The 21,059-nt window shown below is 43.7% G+C and overlaps 2 protein-coding genes across 13 annotated transcripts in view; both read right to left on the bottom strand.

Annotated features, from left to right (window-relative positions):
• Positions 1 to 2,145: 2,145 nt before the first annotated feature.
• SDHAF4 (succinate dehydrogenase complex assembly factor 4) lies at positions 2,146 to 13,664 on the bottom strand. Its single transcript, XM_008061724.1, has 3 exons — positions 13,580 to 13,664; positions 8,496 to 8,648; positions 2,146 to 2,587 (listed from the first exon to the last, which is right to left on the bottom strand). Exons 1-3 carry the CDS (start codon positions 13,641 to 13,643, stop codon positions 2,478 to 2,480), a joined length of 327 nt encoding a protein of 108 aa, XP_008059915.1. The 5' UTR covers positions 13,644 to 13,664; the 3' UTR covers positions 2,146 to 2,477.
• Positions 13,665 to 18,907: 5,243 nt separating this feature from the next.
• Positions 18,908 to 21,059, bottom strand: part of FAM135A (family with sequence similarity 135 member A) — a 124,841-nt gene continuing 122,689 nt past the window's right edge. For 7 of the 12 annotated variants that reach the window (XM_021714263.1, XM_021714260.1, XM_021714266.1 and 4 more), the window contains one exon: positions 18,917 to 20,356. In XM_021714263.1, the coding sequence (XP_021569938.1) occupies positions 20,151 to 20,356 (206 nt within the window). In that variant the 3' untranslated portion in view covers positions 18,917 to 20,150. Of the gene's footprint in view, positions 20,357 to 21,059 lie in introns of all 12 variants that reach the window. The other 5 variants (XM_021714267.1, XM_021714268.1, XM_021714265.1 and 2 more) reach the window with 2 other exon arrangements.

The raw sequence follows: 21,059 nt of genomic DNA, 5'->3' as shown, positions 1-21,059 counted from the left end.
TGCCCAGGCGGGTCTCAAACCCACAGGCTCAGGCAATCCACTTACCTCAGCCTCCCAAAGTGCAGGATTACAGGCTGAGCCACCGAGCCCGGCTCTATCGGATATTCTAATGCATCGTTCTTAAGTTCTGCAATCCATAAAGCACTCGGGCATAGCCACAATCCAACCAAATCCTTTGTGGTTTAAAACAAGGATGGCCCATACTCCAGTTTATGATACCTCAATCCTTAGTTTGAAACCTTGTCAGAAGGTCCTTTAGTCCACATTTCTATCAGCATTCTAGTGATGACCACTTAAGTAATCTCCAAGAAGTTCCAAACTTCTCCAGTCTTATCTTCTGAGTCCTCCACAAGTCTTAAGCTTTTTCTGACCGGCTCCTCCACACTCTTCCAGGCCTCTGCCCATCACCCAGTTCCAAAGCTTCTGCCACACTTTCAGGTACCTTTACAACAACATCCCACTTCTAGTACCAACTGTCTTAGTTCATTTTCGGTTGTAAAACTGAATATCCAAGATTGGGTAATTTATAAAGAAGTTTATTTCTTACAGTCCTAGACTGGGAAGTCCAAGGTCAAGGGGGTGCATCTGATGAGGTCCTTCTTGCTGGTAAGAACTCTGCAGAGTCCAGAGGCGGTGCATGGCATCACATGGCCAGTGGGCTGAGCATGCTCACATGCTAACACACTAGCTCAGGTCTCTCTTTCTTTTTTTTTTTTTTTGAGTTGAAGTCTCACTCTGATGTCCTGACTGGAGTGCAGTGGCAGGCTCCTGGCCACCGCAGCCTTGACCTGCTGGGCTCCGGCAATCCTTCCGCCTCAGCCCTCCAAGTAGCCGGAACTACAGATGCGCGCTACCATGCCTGGCTAATTTTTGATTTATTGTAGAGATGAGGTCTCGCCGGGGCGGGTCTCGAACCCATGGGCTCAGGCAATCCACTCACCTCGGACTCTCAAAGCGCTGGGATTACAGGCTGAGCAACCAAGCCCGGCCTCTTCCTCTTGTTATAAAGTCACCAGTACCCATCTCATGACAGCCCATTTATCCATTAACCTATTAATCCACAAATAAACTGATCTCATGAAGACAGAGCCCTAGGGCCCCAAACACCTCTGAAAGTCTCAATCTCTCAATAGTGCCACACTGGGGATTAAGCTTTGAAAGGGGTTACATTCGAACCTTAGTACCTACCTGAATTTTATGTTCCACAAACTCACATATATTTCGGTTCAACTCGCTCACGCAAATCACTATTTTTTCAACTAATGATTTTCTCAAGTTGCATTGATATAAAGCAATTTCAACTCAAGTATTTCAAATTTTGGTTAAATGCCTCCACCCAGAAAACCTAGAAACTTAAAAAAACACACTCATAATTTAAAGAGAGCTATACCTACTGAGAAGTATGTGTGATACACTGCTCCAAGTGGCTTACAGATTGTGACGGCGAATTTTATGTGTCAACCTGAGGCAGCCAGAGTGCCCAGACCAGTTTCTGATTAACATGGGAACTGGAGAACTTAGTAGACTGCACAATGTGGTTGGGCATCGTTCCATTCCCTGAGGGCCTGAACAGAGAACAGAAGGGAGGAGGAACTCGCCCCTTTTTCGTGCCTCACTGCCTGAGCTGGGACATCTCATTTCATCTGCTTTTGCCCCTGGGCTGAATTTATATCATGGACTTACCTAGGTCTTAGGTCTTTGGACTGGATGGAATCACACCACTGGCTTTCCTGGGCCTCCAGCTTGCAGAGGGAAGATCATGTGGCTTCTTAGCCTTCAGAACTGTGTGAGCCAATTCCTCATAATCTCTCAAACTCTCTCTCTCATCTGTCTACATACTGTATCATATTGGTTCTGCTTCTCTGAAGAACCATGACTAGTACACATGTTATTTATTCATTCAATCTTCCCAATTGCCCTACAAGTGAAAGTATTATTGCCTCCAGTTTACACATAAGGATACTGAAGCACAGAGAAGCTAAATGAGTTCCCCAAGGTCACATAGGAATAAGCAGAAGAGTTAAGATTTGAACCCAAGTATTTGGTTCCAAGTTAATGATTTTCCGTTATTACTGAGGCCTTCTCAAACTATAATGCATTCTTGAACTCACATTTAAAAAGCTACTAATACCTAGCACACGGCAACACAATCATAAAACAAATTTTATTCACATGTGCATTTTATAAGCAACTGATAAAACTGAAAAGTGATGAAGGTTTGCAGCTCTAATCATCATTTAATATACTCCTATACATTTAAGTTATAGTTAATATGTGCTAATGTAAAATATTTCCCCTTTTCTAATTTATAGCAGCATATCTTCTTCCAAAGCCATCATATATATATATATATATATATTTAAACACATTATGGAAATTACATGACTTAAATGACATAAAGAAATAAAATAATCAGAAATAAGTTAACTCGGATGTATATATTCAGAAAATGATACTGAGGTTAAAGAACACACAACTTAAAAATCAATACAGCGTCCTTTTCGTTCCCAATCTCCATATCGGGTAGGTTCCGGGCCCCTGGGTCCACCTTTTTCTTTGGTAACTGGATTAACATCATCTGGAAATTCTAAGAAAAGACAGAAGCCATGAGCAAAAGTCAAGGGAGAGAGGAAGTGCATTATGATCAATTTTGATGACAGGCTTGCATAACAGGCTGGATATCACTGACCAGGTTGCTATGCAGTCTTTACAGGGATGGAAAATGTGATTTCTTTTCCTGAGTGTGGGTACATTTTCGTATTCATTGAACTTTACTACAACATTAGTGACTCGGAATTCTGGGTGTGCACTCAACTACAACCTGGGAGTAGCTTCAGATGTGCTGTGGCTCCAGACAGCTGGTGAGGAGTGCTGACAGCAGGGTACACAGAGGCTGGACGGCTGGGAAACACGATGACTCTGAAGGAGTCACCCTGACTCAATGCCTCAGCTTTTTGCCCAGGAAAATGGGGCGAATGCTCACACTTGCCTTGCTGTGCTGGCAATTAGTCACGGTAATGAACGTAAGAGTCTAGCAGGAACCAGGCACCTAAAGGTGTTCATGAGTGTTGGCCGTGAGCATTCATGTTCCTTGTCACACGGACTGTCCTCAGCAACTGGTTGGCTGGTATTGCCATTTGTGAGCATAACAGCAATTATCATTCAAAGTACCATGTATTCATCAGAGGAAGCCCATCAGGAGGCTCAGTGCTCAGCCCTTTATAAACACTGACTCATGCGATCTTCGTCATGAAACCACAGGACAGGAACCATGATTTTATCCCCATTTTATAGATGAAGAAAATGAGACACAAAGGTTAAGAAAGTTGCTCAAAATCACACAGCCTCTGAGTGGCAAAGCTGAGCTTGAATCCAGACATTCTGGCTGGAGCCTTGCTCTCTGCCTATAAACTGTACTGCTGCGTATATGGAACCTGCTATTAGAAAGAACTCAGATTCTTAAACTCCATCTATCCAATCTGTCATTATCTATTCATCAATCAATCATCTATTAATCAACCAACCAATCATCTATTTTCCCCTCTATCATCTATCTATTCATCCATCCATCTCTGCCAACCTCTCAACACTTCTCATTCCCTTCCCAGCAGTCTCATTCTCTTTTTTTTTGAGTGGGAGTCTCACTCTGTCACCCAGACCCCCGGCCACCGCAACCTCGACCTGCTGGGCTCCGGCGATCCTTCCGCCTCAGCCTTCCGAGTAGCTGGAACTACAGGCGCGCACTACCACGCCCGGCTCATTTTTTGATTTATTGTAGAGATGAGGTCTCGCCAAGTAGCTCAGTCGGGTCTCGAACCCGCGGGCTCAGGCAATCCACTCACCTCAGCCTCCCAGAGCGTGGGATTACAGGCTGAGCCACCAAGCCTGGCTTCATTCTTTTTTTTTTTGAGGTGGAGTCTCACTCTGTCACCCATGGTAATGGTCACTGCAGCCTCGACCTGCTGGGTTCAGGCGATCCTTCCACCTCAGCCTTCCAAGTAACTGGAACTACAGGTGTACACCACCATGCTCGGCTCATTTTTTGATTTATTGTAGAGATGAGGTCTCGCCAAAGTGCCCGGCTGGTCTCGAACCCCGGGCTCAGGCAGTCCTCTTGCCTCCATCCCCCAAAGTGCCGGGATTGCAGGCTTGAGCCACCATGCCCGGCTGACTCACTCTCTTTAGCATTTATCACTAAGTTCATAGATGTGTTTCTGATTTACTGTCATCACTGCCTATCTTGCCCACTAAAATGTTAAGCTCACTGTGGTATATAGTACTTTTTGTCTGTTATTTGTTGTTGTTTCGGTGCCTGGTTCACAGATGACTCCACAATTATCCCACAAGGGGATGCTGAGACTTCATCTCTTTTTCACGGCAATCCCCTGAGCACTGGGCTTCATGCCTTCCACAAGGACCCTGCCAGGCCCTGTGCTGTGTAAGGAGGGGAAGGGACCTGTGGTGATCCTGAGACACGAGGCCCCTTCCCTCATGGGACTTACCCAGAACGGAGGTGGGAAAGGCCAAAAGACAAACACATACACGAATTACACGTTCTGGCAAGGCTGGAGAGGGAGAATGCTCTACTATCCCTCTGTCTTCCCACCAGGTGTCCAAAGGCAGGTGTAGGAGGAAATTGGAGTCCACAGGCCAGAGCACTCTGGTTGAGGCCTCCAATTTCACCCATATTGGCTCACTCCAAACCCCATGTTCACTCAGCTACAGTCGAGATGTCAGCAGAGCTGCACTCCTACAGGCTCTCAAGGAGAATTCATCTCCTGGCATTTTCCAGCTGTCAGACGCGCCACAGCCCTTGGCTCACGGTCCTTCCTCCACCTTCACAGACAGCAGTGCAGCATCTCCAACCTCTCTGGCCTTCCTGCTTCCTGCCCATGAGCACCCTTGTGATGATACTGGCACACCTAGGCAATTGGGGGTCCCTCCCCGTCACAAGATCCTTAATGTAATCTTGGGCAATGTCATGAGGAAGTATTTTACCTCAGATTTTTTTTTGAGTCAGAGTCTTACCCTGTTGCCAAGGCTAGAGTGCAGTGGCACACTCATGGCCACTGCAGCCTCAACCTCCTGGGCTAAGGTGATCCTTCCACCTCACCTCAGCCTTCCCAGTAGCAGGAACCACAGGCATGCCCTATCATGCTCAGTTAATTTTTTGATTTACTGTAGAATGAAGTCTCGCCAAGTTGCCCGGGCTGGTCTCAAACCCCTGGACTCAGGCAATCCTCTTGCCTCTGCCTCCAAAAATGTTGGGATTACAGGTGTGAGCCACTACACCTGGCTAGTTGTTTAAAGTCTCTATTATCTTGGCTGACTAGTCTGGTCCAAGTGTTATAAACTGAAAACTAGTCTCGGCAAAGTGTTATAAACTGAAAACAGTGCACAAATTTCACAACATTCATAGTCTAGAAAAAGTTTCAGACGGATTCCTGTATCCTCTATTGATACCTTCTTGCCTGGGATGCCTCTATGCATAGATGGATTAACTCTCATTTCACTAGAAAATTAGACAAGCAGGACCACCTTGCCCAGGACTTGAAGTGGCATGTTTATATTTATGCTGTTCAAATTATTTGTTTTAATTTAAATGTAATCATTTTATTTCATTTCTCTCCCCTCCCCTCCCTTCATCCCTTCTGTCTTTTTGAGTCATGGTCTCACTCTGTTGTTCAGGCTGGAGTGCAGTAGACCAATCACAGCTCACTGCAGCCTCAACCTCCTGGGCTCAAGGGATTCTTGTGCCTTGTCCTCCCAAGTAGTTGGGACTACAGGCATGTGTCACCACACCTGGCTACTTTTTTTGTTTTTTGTAGAGATGAGGTCTTGCTATGTTGCCTAGGCTGGACTCAAATTCCTGGGCTCAAGCAATCCTCCTGTCTCGGCCTCCCAAAGTGCTAGAATTATAGGCATGAGCCACCATGCCCAACCAGATTTTATTTTTTGAATAGCTAATATTTTCACATGTTCTACAATTCAAGGATAAAAGGGAATCAAATAAAACTAAAGGAGTACTTTTAAAACAGAGCTTAAGGTATGAGCCAAATTTTGTATGTACTGAATACAAATTAGTATTTAGTCTATTACCATCCCCCTCATCTAGTTATTCTCAAAACTACCCTTTCCCTCTCTCTAACAACATGGTTATTGCGAGAACCACTACTTCTACCCATGACCCATCTGACTGACTCAGCTGTTGATACCTGAGCCAAGCATGACCAATGAGCTTTCTTCTGAGGGAATCTGGAAAGAGGAATGAGAAATTACAGTCTTAATCTGGCTGCTCTCTTGGACTGCTCAGCTGCTGGGAGGAATTACTTACCACTTAGTGAACTCGAAGTCTAGGCTGGAGAGAGGAAATAATAAAGGGAAGTGAGCAGAGACAAGAGGAGGAGAAGAACACCTGGTTTCCATGTAGGAATGAGTTCTGAGCCTCCAAGAGGAGGAAAAAAACGTCTGGTTTCTGGGTAGGGATGAGTCCCAAGGCTCAAGAGCCTTGAGAACATCTCAAGAGAAGGAGAACATCTGGTTTCTGTGTAGGGAAGAGTTTCAAGGCTCCAAGAGGAGAACATCAGGTTTCTATGTACTGATGAGTTACAAGGCTCTAAGAGAAGGAGAACATCTGGTTTCCACAAACAGATGAGTCCTGATGCTCCAAGAGAGGGAGGAGAATATCTAATTTCTCTGTACTGATGAGTCCCAAAGCTCCACGAGGAGGAGAACATCTGGTTTCTTCAAGGGATGAGTCCTGTTGCTCCGAGAGGAGGAGAAGAACATCTAGTTTCCATGTAGGAATGAATTCCGAGGCTCCAAGAGAGGGAGAACATCATCTGGTTTCCCTGTATGGATGAGTCAAGGCTCCAAGAGGAGGAGAACATCTGGTTTCTATGTACCAAAGAGTCCTGAAGCTCCAAGAGGAGGAGGACATCTGGTTCCTGCATAGGGATGAGTCACGATACTCCAAGAAAAAAGAGACCATCTGGTTTCCACAAGGATGAGTCCTGGGGCTCCAAGAAGAGGAGAACATCTGATTTCCATGTAGAGATGAGTCCTGGGCTCAAGAGAAGAACATCTGTATTCTGTGTAGGGATGGGTTTTGAGGCTCAAGAGCAAGAGGAGAACATCTGGTTAGTGCATAGGGATGAGTCATGAGGCTCAAGAGAAGAAAGAGAACATCTGATTTCCATGTAGGGAAAAATCAAGGCTCCAAGAGAAGGAGGAGAACATCTGGCTTCTGTGTACCAATGATTCCTGAGGCTTTAAGAGGAGAAAAACATCTAGTTTGGACACGCAGATGAGCCCCAATGTTCCAGAAGAGAAAGAAGAATATCTGGTTTTCACGTACTGATGAGTCCCAAGGCTTCAAGAAGAGGAGAATATCTGGTTTTCGCATATCGATGAGTTCTGATGCTTCGAGAGAAGGAGGAGAACATCTGGTTTCAACACAGAACTGAGTTTCAAGACTCGAAGAGAATGAGGAAAACAGCTGGTTTCTGTGTAGGGATGAGTTCTGAGGCTCCAAGAGAAGGAGAAGAACATTTGGTTTCCACTTAGAGAGAGTTCCAAGCTTCCAAGAGAAAAAGAAGAACATCTGGCTTCCATGTAGTGATGAACTCTGAGGCAAAAGTAGGAGGAGAACATCTGGGTTCTGTGTACCAATGAGTCCCGAGGCTCAAGAGGAGGAGACACCTGGTTTCTATGTAGGGATGTGTCTTGAGGCCCCAAGAGGAGGAAGAGAACATCTGGTGCCTGTGTAGGGATGAGTCTATAGGCTCCAAGAGCAGGAGGAGAACATCTGGATGGGTCCAAGGTTCCAGAGGAGGAGAACATCTGGTTTCTGTGTAGGGAAGAGTTCCAAGGCTTCAAGAGAAGGAGGAGAGCATCTGGCTTCCATGTAGGATTGAGTCTCAAGGTTCCAAGAGACAAGTCCCGAGATTCATGAAGAAGAGAACATCTGGTTTTCATATAAGAATGGGTCTTGAGGCTCCAAGGGATGAGGAGAAAATCTGGTATCCACGTAAAGATGAGACTTGAGTCTTCAAGAGGAGGAGGAGAACATCTGTTTTCTGTGTAGGTATGAATCTTGAGGCTCCAGTCTCTTTCCAAGGCCAGCATCATCCCTGCCTGCCCTTGGGTGCCTCACCTTGACCTGGACCCTAATAACAGCCCACCATACCTTCTGTTTAACCTTGCTCAAGGAGGGTTCTCTTATTCATATCAAAGAAGTTCTCAACTTACATATTGTGCCATGTGAATAATGCTGTATGATAAATAAGACAGTCAAACACAATCAAACACCCATCGGGGGCCCCCCAAAACTCATATGTATTACTGAAGGCCAGTGTGGTAATTTTACTCATTGTGGTATATGCTTCATTACTGTTAATACAGAATTCTGAGTAATAGCATATTTCTTTTCTTTCGTTAATAACTAAGGTACTTTCTTTTAGAATTCCAAGATGAAGCGAGGCACCCATACTTACTTTCCAGTGGCTCTTTCTCTAATTGGGAATCCTCTGGTGCATCAAAACGACCTTCTGGTAACGTTGGCTTCTTAGGGGGTTGTTGGACAGGTTCAGACTTTCCTCTCTGAGAAGCACTTGCTTTCCTCAAAGAATGACAGAGGAGGGGTGATCCTAGCAGAGTGGAGATAGTAGAAAAGTAGGAGCTGTTCACTTATTCTACTTGAATCATTTAATATTTTTGTTTCCAGCATTCACGTTAACTCTTATCAATGGTCTGAGTAATAGCATATTTCTTTTCTTTCGTTAAATGGTCAAAAGGTACAAAAGGTCATAGGTTGAAAATTCCTCCCTCCACCCCTATCTTCTAGAACAAATTTTCATTTCCCTTTCTGGGAAATAACCAGTTTGAAAAGAGAAGCTATGAAATAAGTTAGTTGACTATTATCAAAATTACAGAAATTTATACAAAACACCAATTTCTGAAGCAAAGCTAAAATATCAAAAATAAGAACATTAAGAGTAACTAAGTAATAGAATATGAATCTTTCAGTGATAATATTTAGTATCTAAATCTCTAGAAGTCACAAGTGGCTATATTTTGTATTCTTATATTCAGTCCTCTATTCCTGTCAACCAAAAATTTGAAAATGCAATAGGTATCTGCCATGTGTAAACAAAATCACTTCAGTTCATAAAGTTAAACTTTCAGTATTACGAAAGTTCTCCAACCTCACGTCAAGGTAACATACAATAAAGGCAAAACCACACTGAACAAATGAGCTTAGTGTTAGTGGTTTTCACTTTCCTAAAGGAAGAGCTTCAGAGGCAGATATACTTGGGTATCAATTCCAGCTACATTACTGTGACAGGCAGAATGACGGCCCCAAAGTTGATAAGAACTCAACACCCAGGACCTGTGAATAAGTCAGATTATGTGGTAAAGGATTTGGGTAGCAGACGGAAAGAAGACTGCTTATCACATGGTTTCAACTAGGAAGATGATCCTGGATTATCTGGTTAGGTCAATGGAACCACAAGGGTCCTTATAAAGGGAAGAGGGAGTTGGAAGAGAGAACCAGAGAGGTGGTCATGAGAGACAGATTTGGCCTGCTGCTGCTGGTCAGGAAGATGGAACGTGGGTAGCCTCTTGAGGCTGGACAAGAAGAAAATAGGTTCTCTCTGGGATCCTCCAGAAGGAAACACAGCCCTGCTAAACATTCTGATTTCAGCTCAATGAGACATATTTCAGACTTCTGACTTCCAGAACTGCAAAGTTTAAGCCACTAGTTTGTGGTCATTTGTTACAGCAGCAGTAGGAAAAGAATACGATCCCTTACTAGTTGTTCAACCTTGACCAAGTTACTTACCCTTTCTGTTTCCTTCCTTCCAAGTTGAAAATAATAGTATCTATCTCATTAGATTACTGAATAAACAGGATCACTTATGTACAGTACTTAGTATAACGACAAACAGTACCTATTATTATTTCATAGAATTATCTGGTCTTGACAGGATTACAAATAATTAGAATGTTTCATTTGTGCATCTTATTCATATTCTAGTCATCATTATATACATACACAAATAGATATGCACACACATCAAGGAGAGAAATGAACGTCTGTATGTCTGTATCTGTGCACATACTGGGTGAGCCTACCTTGGGATGCAGGAGTCACCTGTGTAAGAGTCTTTGGTGAAGAACAGAAACATGAGTGCATCTTGGGGAAGAAAGGAGTAGCCAAGCATAAGTCTGAGACTGTTCCCTCAGTCTGCCCTACTATGCTTCTGAGAGACGTTATTGGTAGAAAGATCAGTTTTCTTAAGGGAGCCTGAGACCCACAAAAGCATAAACAGAAATATTTTTGTAGTCAGGTGACAGTACAACAGAACTGGGGGAAGGAAAGACAGGGATGCTGTGCTCTGCAGCACAGGGGCTTTGTAGCTCTGGACATAGTGCATGTACTCAGTGGCATGGGTGGTGGATGAGAGGCACTCACACATGGCTTCAAAGGCCCCAAGAAAGATGGTGCATCAGATGAGGATACGTGGCAGGAAGGGCAACCTGAGAGCAATGCTCAGCAATTCTGCCTGTCGAGTAGTAGGTGGTGAGTAGCAGTAATGATGTAATGCCAATATTATGTTTTGCCTGTCAACTGACTTGTCTAACAAATGTACAACAAAAACCATCTTTTAGGATGACATGAGATAACCACCATAAAGCCCATGTCTTCTGCTTTGAAGGGGTGGCCTGGCCTTACCCAAAGCCTATTTAGCACTGTTTACATGCACATTACTGGCAAGAAGACAACCTTTTAAAAAGAAGAAATAATACAAATAAAACCAAAAGAGTCTCTTTTTCACACGCATGCGTGCGCGCGCGCGCGCACACACACACACACACACACACACACACACACACACACAATCCCAAACTTCAGTTTCTGGCAATTTGATAAATGAGCTAAATAAAATTCTACAGCTAGAAAACATCTAAAAAGGTAAACAAATAAACAAGACACTTTTTTTTTTTTAGTTGGAGTCTTACTCCATTGCCTAGGCTGAAGTTCAGTGGCACATTCACAGTCACTCCAGCTTTGACTTGCTGGGCTCCAGCAATCCTTCCGCCTCTCAGTCTTCCAAGTAGCCGGAACTATAGGCACACGCTACCATGCCCAGCTGATTTTTGATTTATTGTAGAGAAAAGGTCTTGCCAAATTGCCCGAACCCATGGGCTCAAGCAAACCACTTGCCTTGGCCTCCCAAAGTGCTGGGATTACAGGCTGAGCCACCGAGCCTGCCCCAAAACACTTAAATCAGAGACATAACATTTCAAAGTAAATAATGATAAACTGAAAAAGCAGTTCAGGGAAGTAGGCACTTAAGTTGAAACTGCTACATGTCTTGTGTCTTTCTTTCCTGGAGCCTGGGTACCGAGCTTTTGGAACAGCACACAGATGACTGTCTCTGAAGCTTAAGCAAACAGAAAGCCTATTCAAGGCTGAGACTCAGAGAGGTTCCCACACTGAAAAAAGAAAGTGAGCCAGAATATTTCACTGCAGGATCCTGTTAAAATGCAGATTTTCATTAGTTCTGGTGGGACCTGGGATCTTGCTTTTTTTTTTTTTTTGAGAGGGAAAAAGCAGGATTTATTGAGAGGAAAGAAAAGCTCCCACAGGGGGAGGAGGGGTTGCCAGGATTCTTGCATTTTTAACAAGCTTCTAGGTGTTGCTCATAATACTGGTCAAAAGAACAAGAAACTAAAACCTCCAGGTAAAGAAAAGAACAGTAAAAGAAGGAAAAGTGACCACCTTAACCTTGGTTCTGGGTGGAGATGTGACAAAAGAAGACTCTGAGATTCTGAAGCCATGAGCTGAGCACACCTGAGTCTGGGTCTGACCACACATTATCTGCATGGTCCAAATGGACCCAAGTCTAATGTGGAAGTGCTCCTAGACACATGGCAAAGGCTGAAGCGGGTGCTCTGAGAAGAATATGCTCTCACCCATGTCTCATGGAAGTCTTACCAAGAATCGCAGGAAAGCATTTAGGGAAATGAGAGCCAGCAGAACCAACCAATAGCAGAAAAGTGGGACCAGAGAAAAGCAAAATCCCAAGGAGAGACCATTTTAACACCCTGGAGGCAGCCAACACACAAAAACAACTTCAGACAAAGCCAAGTGGTGGTATGTACATGGAACAACAGAAGCTCTCATACACCACTGGTACAGGGACCATGGCTATAGAAACAAAAAATGCCTTCACATCTTGGCCATCATATCATAAAACAGAACAGGCCTTTACATACTTGGAATTCACTCGCTCCATCTGGACACAGGTGAGACACACAAGAGTGAGCAGCAGTCAATCCTGGTTTCTAAAATAACCCAAGTGTCCTCTGAGAGACAGCATGGAAAATGCATCTATATTTACACAGTTGAACGAATAACTACACCTCAAACATCAGTAGGGATCCATCTCAAAACGGGCTTAGCTGGGAGGAAAAAACAAATACAAACGACGTTTAACTATTATATAAAGATCAAACCCAACGTTACACAATTGTATCAGGAGAGAGCACACAGGGAGCTCCTTGACATGAAAAGTCTGTCTTAAATTGGATAATGTGTCTTAAATGTCAGTCTATGTCTTAAATTGGAGAGCGATTTCATAGTTGCTGGTTTTGCTTCATAACTTAAACGTGCTACACGGACATATTGTGAGTACCAATTATTTCATAACTAAACGTTTAAAGCTAGTGGAAAAGGGATGTTGGATGAACATAACAAAACTTTAAAACCGCTGTCTTGAGGTTTGGATAACGTGGAACTGTCACTTTCTATATTATTCGCTTTTGGACCATTTACAATTTTTACAATTAATAAGCAAAATGTATTTGGTGAAACGGCCCAAAGAAAAGCAATTGCACAGAAACGTGGAGCCACTGACTGAGGGTAGTAATTCTGATTTCAACTTGCACACATTTCTCCAGAAGTCATGAACTCAAATGTTTAGTCTACTCCGGGTTGCTAACTCTGTAGCATATTGAGAAAAAATTCCAACAAAAATGGGCTTAAGCTGCTGGTTTCACTGAAAGCAGGCCTTTTCTATACTAACAATTCCTGGCTGCATCTTTCTCACGCTACACCTATTTCCCCTGGCCCACTTCTGCATTTGTCCAATATGTTTTATCCTGCAGGCTGCCGCACAGCCTTTCAGATGGGAATAAGTAAAGGACGGAATCCCAATACCCAGGGCCCTCCTCTCCGTTTGTCTTGGGGGCATCCACACGCGGCGCGTCCACGCGCTCCACATATGCCGGAACGTCTGGGCTCCCGCATAGCGTGAGCAAGGCCGGAAGGAAGTCACGCTTGGACCAGAAAAGCCTCGGCGCTCTTCCGGCTCTAGGCTCACCGGAGACCCGGGCCGTGCGGGACCGGTTCCAAGCCACAGCTGGGTGGTGAAGCCTGAGAGGGGAGCCGTGCAGTCCCCGCGCCCTCGAACGTCCCGGACACACGGCTTCCTCCGCTGGGGACGCCTCTGGCGGCGCCCAGGTCTTCGCTACCCCGCCCGCGACCCTGGCCCGGGGCCTGGGGCCTTACTTGCAGCTGTCCACGCTGCTGCCGAGGCGCGGCTAAGCAGTCCGGAGAGCCTCGATGGGGACATGGCGCCGGCTCCCGCAGCGTCCGCGCAGGCGCAGGGGAGCGGGGGCGGAGTCGGCGACGCCCCGGACCGCCCACCGGACGAGGCTTTCCCGGGGGCGGGGCCTCCACGCCTGGTTTGGGCGTCCCGCAGAGCCCTGGTCCAGGCTCTCGCAGGAGAGCAGGGGAGCGGCTCAGCTCCCTGGCCGAGAAGGACTCAACCACCCACCCCGAAACCCGTGTGGACGAAAGCCCCAAATCATGGCTGAAGTCAGATGAAGGAATAGTCCCGTTGACGCCTCTTATTCAGAACCAGAAGGTCTCTGGAAGATCCCTTTTATGGAATACAAAGACGGAGTGCCTTTTAATCTTTGGCTCATGTAAATGCTCTCTCTGTTTATGTTCTGAATCTCTCCTTGTTTAGTAAGCCCCTTATCCGTCGGTTCTGATCCACTGGCAGATGACCTGAAAGGTAACACTTTGGGTGCGAGGCAAGCCCTGCCAGCTACCCTCAGCTCTGATGCGCCCCCCCATCCCCCACAGTATTAAGTGCACGTGGCGAGCAGGATCCTTCGTGCAACTGGAGCAAGCCTTTACAGAGTCACAGTGAAGGTCCTGGGAGTTTTGGAATTATGTCTTTTCAAAAAAAAAAAAAGTTTCTGCCTGGTCTTGGGCCCTTGTTAGTGTCTGCCCGCGTGACATAAGGCAGCTGTGCAGTCTGAGTTTCTCGCTATGGACTGAGTTACCTGGTCCTCCTAGATAAGGAGACCCCCACACAAAGAGAAAGTGGAAGTGCAGAGCAGAGCTAGAGCCCAAACCCAGGCAGTTTCCATCAGCAGGTGGCTCCCAAGGTCATGCTTGTGGCTCTCAGCTTGTATCTACAGTTTAACAATGGCGTCCGTGTGACCAGGTGACAGTCAAAGCTGGATTATGAACGACCTTGCTTGGTGAACTACCCCAGCTGACAATGGACTCCTGTCACAGCTAGAGCTCCATTTAAGAGGTCCTCAAGGTACAATAGAGGGATAAAAATTTTTCCCAGAGGGCAGAACTTACTTTTTCTTGTAGACTTTGCCTAGAAAGAGATTTGACTGGGGATAAAGATCTACATCATTTCATGGGTGGTGACTGGTTTCTCAAGCGACCAGGACCTCTTCCTTGGAGCAGGACCTCTCAATGTGGACCCAAAGTCTGAGAACATTTGGCTTCCATTGACTGCGCCAGAAGCTTCCACTCAGAGGGGCTCTGAACAAGATTAGTATATTTACAATAATCTTTATATTATTATATCTATTGCTGCCTAACAAATTATACTAAAAGGTAGTGGCTTAAAACAATGAATACTCTCTCATGGTTTTTGTGGGTCAGGGATCTAGAAGCCAGAGCATCTCTGGCTCACTCTTAAGTGAGGTTGCAGTGAAGCTGTTGGCTGGAGGTCCAGTCTTCTGAAGGCACCACAAGGACAAGCTCTGCCTCTGCACTCGCACACGTGGTTGTGGCCAGGATTTGATGCCTGTGGGCATTTGGGCTGGGGAAGCTTTATCAGTTCTTTGATAAGGGGGCTTCTCCGAAGGCCACCTCACAGTATGGACCTGGCTTTCCACTGAATGAGTGGATGGAGGTGGAAGCTCCAATCTCATAATCCCATCTCAGCAATGAATCCTACCATTTTTATTGTATTCTGTCATTAGGGTCCAGCCCACTGTCAAAAGGAGGGAATTGCACAAGGGCTGTCAACCACAGTGACCCACAATGGTCATCAGTCTCCTTCTCCACCATGAAGTGCCTTGGACCCACTAAGGCAGTCATGGTGGCAAGAGTAGACGTGTGTACTCTTTTTTTTTTTTTGAGTTGGAGTCTCACTCTGTCGCCCAGACTGGAGTGCAGTGGCCGCTCCCGGCCACCGCAGCCTCGACCTGCTGGGCTCCGGCGATCCTTCCGCCTCAGCCTTCCAAGTAGCTGGAACTACAGGCGTGCGCTACCACACCTGGTTAATTTTTTTTGATTCATTGTAGAGATGAGGTCTTATCAAGTTGCCCAGGTGGGTCAGGCAATCCACTCACCTCAGCCTCCCAAAGGCGCGGGATTGCAGGTTGAGCCACCGAGCCCGGCTTGACATGTGTACTCTTAACACAGTCCTTCCCCTGCCACGACTGATGGGCTGACACCACTACTTACCACAAACTTAATGTCCTGATATAGTATTATGCAGCCTGGGTGGCAGGTCTGATTGCAGTAAAATCCTCTCCCATAAAGGAGGTAGCACCTTGCTCTTACAGAAATAGACAATTATTCTGTGTTTGGATTGCTCTCTCTGATTTGTGTTTCTTTTATACACTCCATCTGTGGACTTACTGAATACTCTATACTCCATACACCTCAGACAGAATCTCATACCACATTGCTTCTCACCAGAGGACACCTGTAGTGAAACCCACCATGTGTGCAGTGTCACCTGGCCCTTTGCAGTGCAGGTGGCACCAGGGATCCAAGAATGATGCAAATGTGTGGACACACTGGCTCCAACACTGCTATAATGAAGCCATTCGTCTTTTGCCTGGGAGTATCCTGCCAGTATCCATGACACTGCAGCAGGCTAGCCACCAGCCTGCAAGGGGGGGACACTGTAGATTCTCTGCTTCCCCTGCCCCTCTCTCTGCCATGCCAGGCCCTGCTGGCACAGCAAGTTTTGGGCCCAGAGAAGGAGTGTATCCAGGAGAGAATGCAACAACGGTTTCTCTAAAGTGAAAGCTGGAATTGCCACCTGGCCGTTTTTACCTGGTTCTCTTAGGTAAGGAAATTAGAAAACACAGTCATAGTGGCCACTGTGGTGACCGGCCCTGCTGGCCAAGTGGGAAAGGGAACAGGGAGGAGAATGTGACTAAAATTTGGAGCACGTCCTGAAATCCCTCCCTACAATACCATGTTCTTATATTTTATTTCTGAAAATACCATCTTGAATTATAAAAATTAAGCATAAAACTATTACAACCATGTATAGGCAAGACCACCCTCTTGGGTCTTTGGGTCACTCCAAGATAAAGAAATCTAATCACCAAGGTGAACACAAAGGAACAGGAAGCAGATGGCAGTGGTGAGAGGTTCTGACCATCTAGACTGAGATCGTGGCAGAGCTGAACTGAGAGGCCTGTGTTGCCAGTTTTCTTTTTATTTTGAGTCAGGGTCTCACTCTGTTACCCAGGCTGGCGTGCAGTGGCATAATCTCAGTTCACTGCACCCTCAACCTTTTGGACTCAGGTGATCCTTCTGCCTCAGCCTCCCAAATAACTGGAGTTACAGGTGCACACCAGCATGCCTGATTTTTTAAAATTTTTTTATAGAGGCCGGGTTAGGTGACTCAGCCTGTAATCCCAGCACTTTGGGAGGCTGAGGTGAATGGATTACCTGAGCCTGCAGGTTCAAGAACAGCCCAGGCCACTTGGTGAGACCTCGTCTCTACAATTAAAAAATCAAAAATTAACTGACTGAGGTAGTACACGACTGTAGTTCCGGCTACTTGGAAGACCTAGGCGGAAGGATCATCAGAGTCCAGCAGGTCGACGCCGGGGTGGCAGTGAGTGTGCCATGGCACTCCAGCCTTGGCGACAGAGTGAGGCTCCAACTCAATTAAAAAAATTTTTTGTTTAATAGAGATGAGGTCTCACTGTGTTGCCCAGGCTGGTCTCAAACTCCTGGGCTCAAGTGATCCTCCCGCCTCAACCCCACAGGTGTTATTAGAGAAGTCTGGAATGTGCAGCATGCTGCTGCTCTAACATGATCCTAGACATTCTGGGGTCTGTAACGGGCCCTGGAGTTTTCTCAACAAGCAGCCCAGGTGCTTCTCACCAAGGGCGTTGCAAAGCACTGCCTCCCTGTTTCCTTCCTCACTAGCTCACATGTGCTTAATTAATAGACTTTCCTTTGTCCCCCCCATCTAAGATTGTTATTGTGTGTGTTGTGGTTGGGCCACAATTTTGTCTGAGTTGCAAACTACTGAGACAAGGTAATCCCAGAACAGGGGAGCAGAAGACACCCACGGAGGGCCTGGGCTTGAAGCTGGAGCAGGGATGGCAGCGCTGTCATGAGAAAGCATTTCACATGTGTTAATATGGGAAATGGTGCTTGCAGACACAGGACAGACAAGACGAGCTCTAATGGAATTGATAAGTTTTTATATTCTGTGTGTTGTCAAATCCATTTCATATGCTGGGGCATCCTGGTAGAAATGGCCCCCTTTCTACCATGGGAGCTGAGAGTTAGACTTGCTGTTGTTCATGCCTGACTGTGTAGCACTTACTACCTTGCACTTGGTCAGCTGGACATCCCACCAGACCAAGAATCTGGAGGGAGTAGCACAAATGCATATGTGAAGCCCAGTCTTCGGGTCATCCCTTCCAGCAGGAGACCCCCACCTTCCAGCTCCTTCTGAGGGCATAAGAACATGGCTACAATTCTGGCCACCTGATTTCCTTTGGTTCCATTTGTTGTCCAACCTGTTACTCCAGTCTTTCCTTCCTTCTGTGAGCTACCTGATACTTTTCCAGTAAGAGTTCTTTTTCTGTTTAAGTTAATCATAACTGTTTGTCATTTGCAACCAAGAACCCTAATTGGCCTATTCTAATGAGACTCATTTGCTAAGAGTCAGACCATCTGACATCATCCTTTTCTCTCACCCTCAGAACCCCACCCCGTCTCCCATAACTGTAGGGAGGTAAATCAATCATGTATGATGGTTTCTCTGATAAATAAAAGAAGTTAAATTTGTTAGATTTTAAACCATGATCACAGATGTGGTTTTAAAATTGTATTAATACTTACCGATGACCCACCAACCAGCTATTGATCCATCAGCTAAGAGCAATTTACCCCTAATAATACTATTTATATGATTATGAGTAAGAATGAGCCCTTTGATAAAACTGGATGTTATCCAGACTTAGAAGATGAGTGATATTTCAAACTCAGAGCCAAGATATATGAAGACTGAAAATGTATGTGGCAAAAATATGTGGTGGATAATGCATATATTTACATTTTCAGTTATAACGCCCTTGGTATATTAGTCAACTTATGAAGTACTTTTTAAAAAGTAAAGAATTATCAAGAGTGATCAGTAAAATTCTTATACCTACTTAATACACATACAAAATATTTATAAAAATACATTTACAAAGGCTATTAAGTTATACAATTATGCTGTCTTCTAGAGTCAGTTACTATAGCATGTTCAATTACAAACTAAAAACATATACCTCTTATATTCTGAGAATAAGCAAAGGATTACAAGTGTTTTAGCTGTTCCTCCAGATAGTCATTTGTTATTTATTAATACCAGAGGCAATAACACAACACTAAAAATAAACATGCGTCATTTTTCAACACATACCTAAAAAGATCTCCTGTCCATCACAATTGGTGAATGCAAACTTAGCCAACCTTAGTGCATTATTATTTTCACAAGTAAAACAGAAAAGGAAAATAGTGAATTTAATGCTATTCAGCACCTTTAGTAAAGTCAAAAGACTCAACATCTCCATATATCAAAAACATCTGCATCTGTATCACCAAACATGTAAAGTTAGTTATTTTATTCCATTTTAACATGAATTATTTTATTTACATTACTCTTTACTTCAATAAATTTTAACAATATTTAAAAATTATCTAAATTCATAAAAGTATTTCATAAATTTCAACATTTAATTATTATGTACATATAAGGAAGTCCATGGAAAAAGCTAAAGAAATGTAGTCAGAAACTCCAAGCAATATTACCAGTTTAGGAAAATTCCAACCAAATCAAGGCAGAGGGCACTCAAACATTCAAAATCTTTGTATGCTGCTAACAGGAACACAAACATTTCCAGTAATAAAAGTCAACATGAGAAATAATGTTGAAAATCATCAGTAGAAAATATATCTTCATAGGCATGACATATGTTTAACAGTAACGGTAATGACTTTATAGAAAACTTTGATAACATTGTCATATATGAACTACCTGGTTTGATCATATGATACAGGTATATTTTAGGCCTAAAGGAGTTGATTTCAAAAAATATATTGTAGGAGCCATAATTTTATTTCCAGTTCAAACACAGTAAAATGTTAAAGTAAATTTTATCATTAACCTAAATAATACCCCAATACTAGAAAATTTGAAATCCCATGCTATTCTAGCAATAACGGCCTCTAACAGAATGTAGTCTGATATCAGGATTATGGAAAGCCAATAACAAATAATCAGACACACATATGGGCTTAAAATTTCACTGAAATACTTAGGTAGCAAAATATATGAAAAAGTAATAAAAAAGTAAAAAGATAAAATTAAAAAAATATTGCACAGCCACATTACCTAGAAAGTAAAGTTGATGTTTAAAAAGCTCTAAACATGGATGATATAAATTATCTTCCATATAAAAAGGTATAAATAGTTCTTAGAACTTCTCAGCATCTACATTTTCATAGAATACATTATTGGAAACATTGCTGAATGAGGTAATTGTCCGTGTCTAACAATGCTTTCATCCTACTGGAAATACTTGAGGGCAGCCACCAGAAAGAATTTCTCTAAAAATATTTCCGAATCAAGAACAGCTATATGTGCAGCTCTCCCAATGAGTGAATCGGCAGTATTGGGCAATGCATTGATTACATTGTATCGAACCAAATTACAATCCTTGCTTTGCAGAACCGGACGAAGCAAGTTGTGGATCATTTCTGAATAGATCTGTCCTATGGAACCAGCAGAAAAAAGGAAAATTAGTTCATGAGTAACTGAAAAATGTTCTCTGCCAACTTTTATATAACTTATAAAATTTAATTATATTATTTCCATATAAAGTAGAAAAATATCTTTTAAAAGGTTTTATTTTTCTTCATCTATAATTTCTGAGACCATTTATAGAAAATATAAGCACATTATTTATCCAGCTAAGTGAAAACAATAAAATTATGCACTATTCTTGTCAATTTGATGTTTTTAACTAAAAGCAATAGTTATAAACAAAGCAAATAGTTTTTTCAATGTAAAGTCACTTATAACTCACTAAATCATTATGAAAATAAGCTAGCCAGGGTGAAACATTTTGATAAGACAAAATTATACATTTTAGTCTACAGCAAGTACTAGAAAAATGTTTCTATGTCAGTCAATATTTCCAAATTATCATCAGAAGAACAATGTGAACTTGGCTTAAAGAACACACAATTCTTTATTTGGTCTGAATGTTTATTTAATATTTGGTTCTGCTTTTAATTCAAACCCTCTTTCGGGTTAATTCTTACAATGGAATGATTGAGATCGCCTAAGCATAGAAGACAAAGACAAGGACATGTACTGCATACACGTCAGTGTATGAACCACCTTCCAGGGGCAAACACTGTTTATAAAGGGGAGCACAAATGTGTCATTAACAGATGAACTCAGTGTCCATGG

The sequence above is a fragment of the Carlito syrichta genome, unplaced genomic scaffold, assembly GCF_000164805.1.
Source record: "Carlito syrichta isolate Samal-C Ts95f unplaced genomic scaffold, Tarsius_syrichta-2.0.1 Scaffold305546, whole genome shotgun sequence".
Taxonomy (NCBI): Eukaryota; Metazoa; Chordata; class Mammalia; order Primates; family Tarsiidae; genus Carlito; species Carlito syrichta.
The sequence above is the reverse complement of the archived record's forward strand: the minus strand, read 5'-3'. Positions and strand labels throughout refer to the sequence as shown.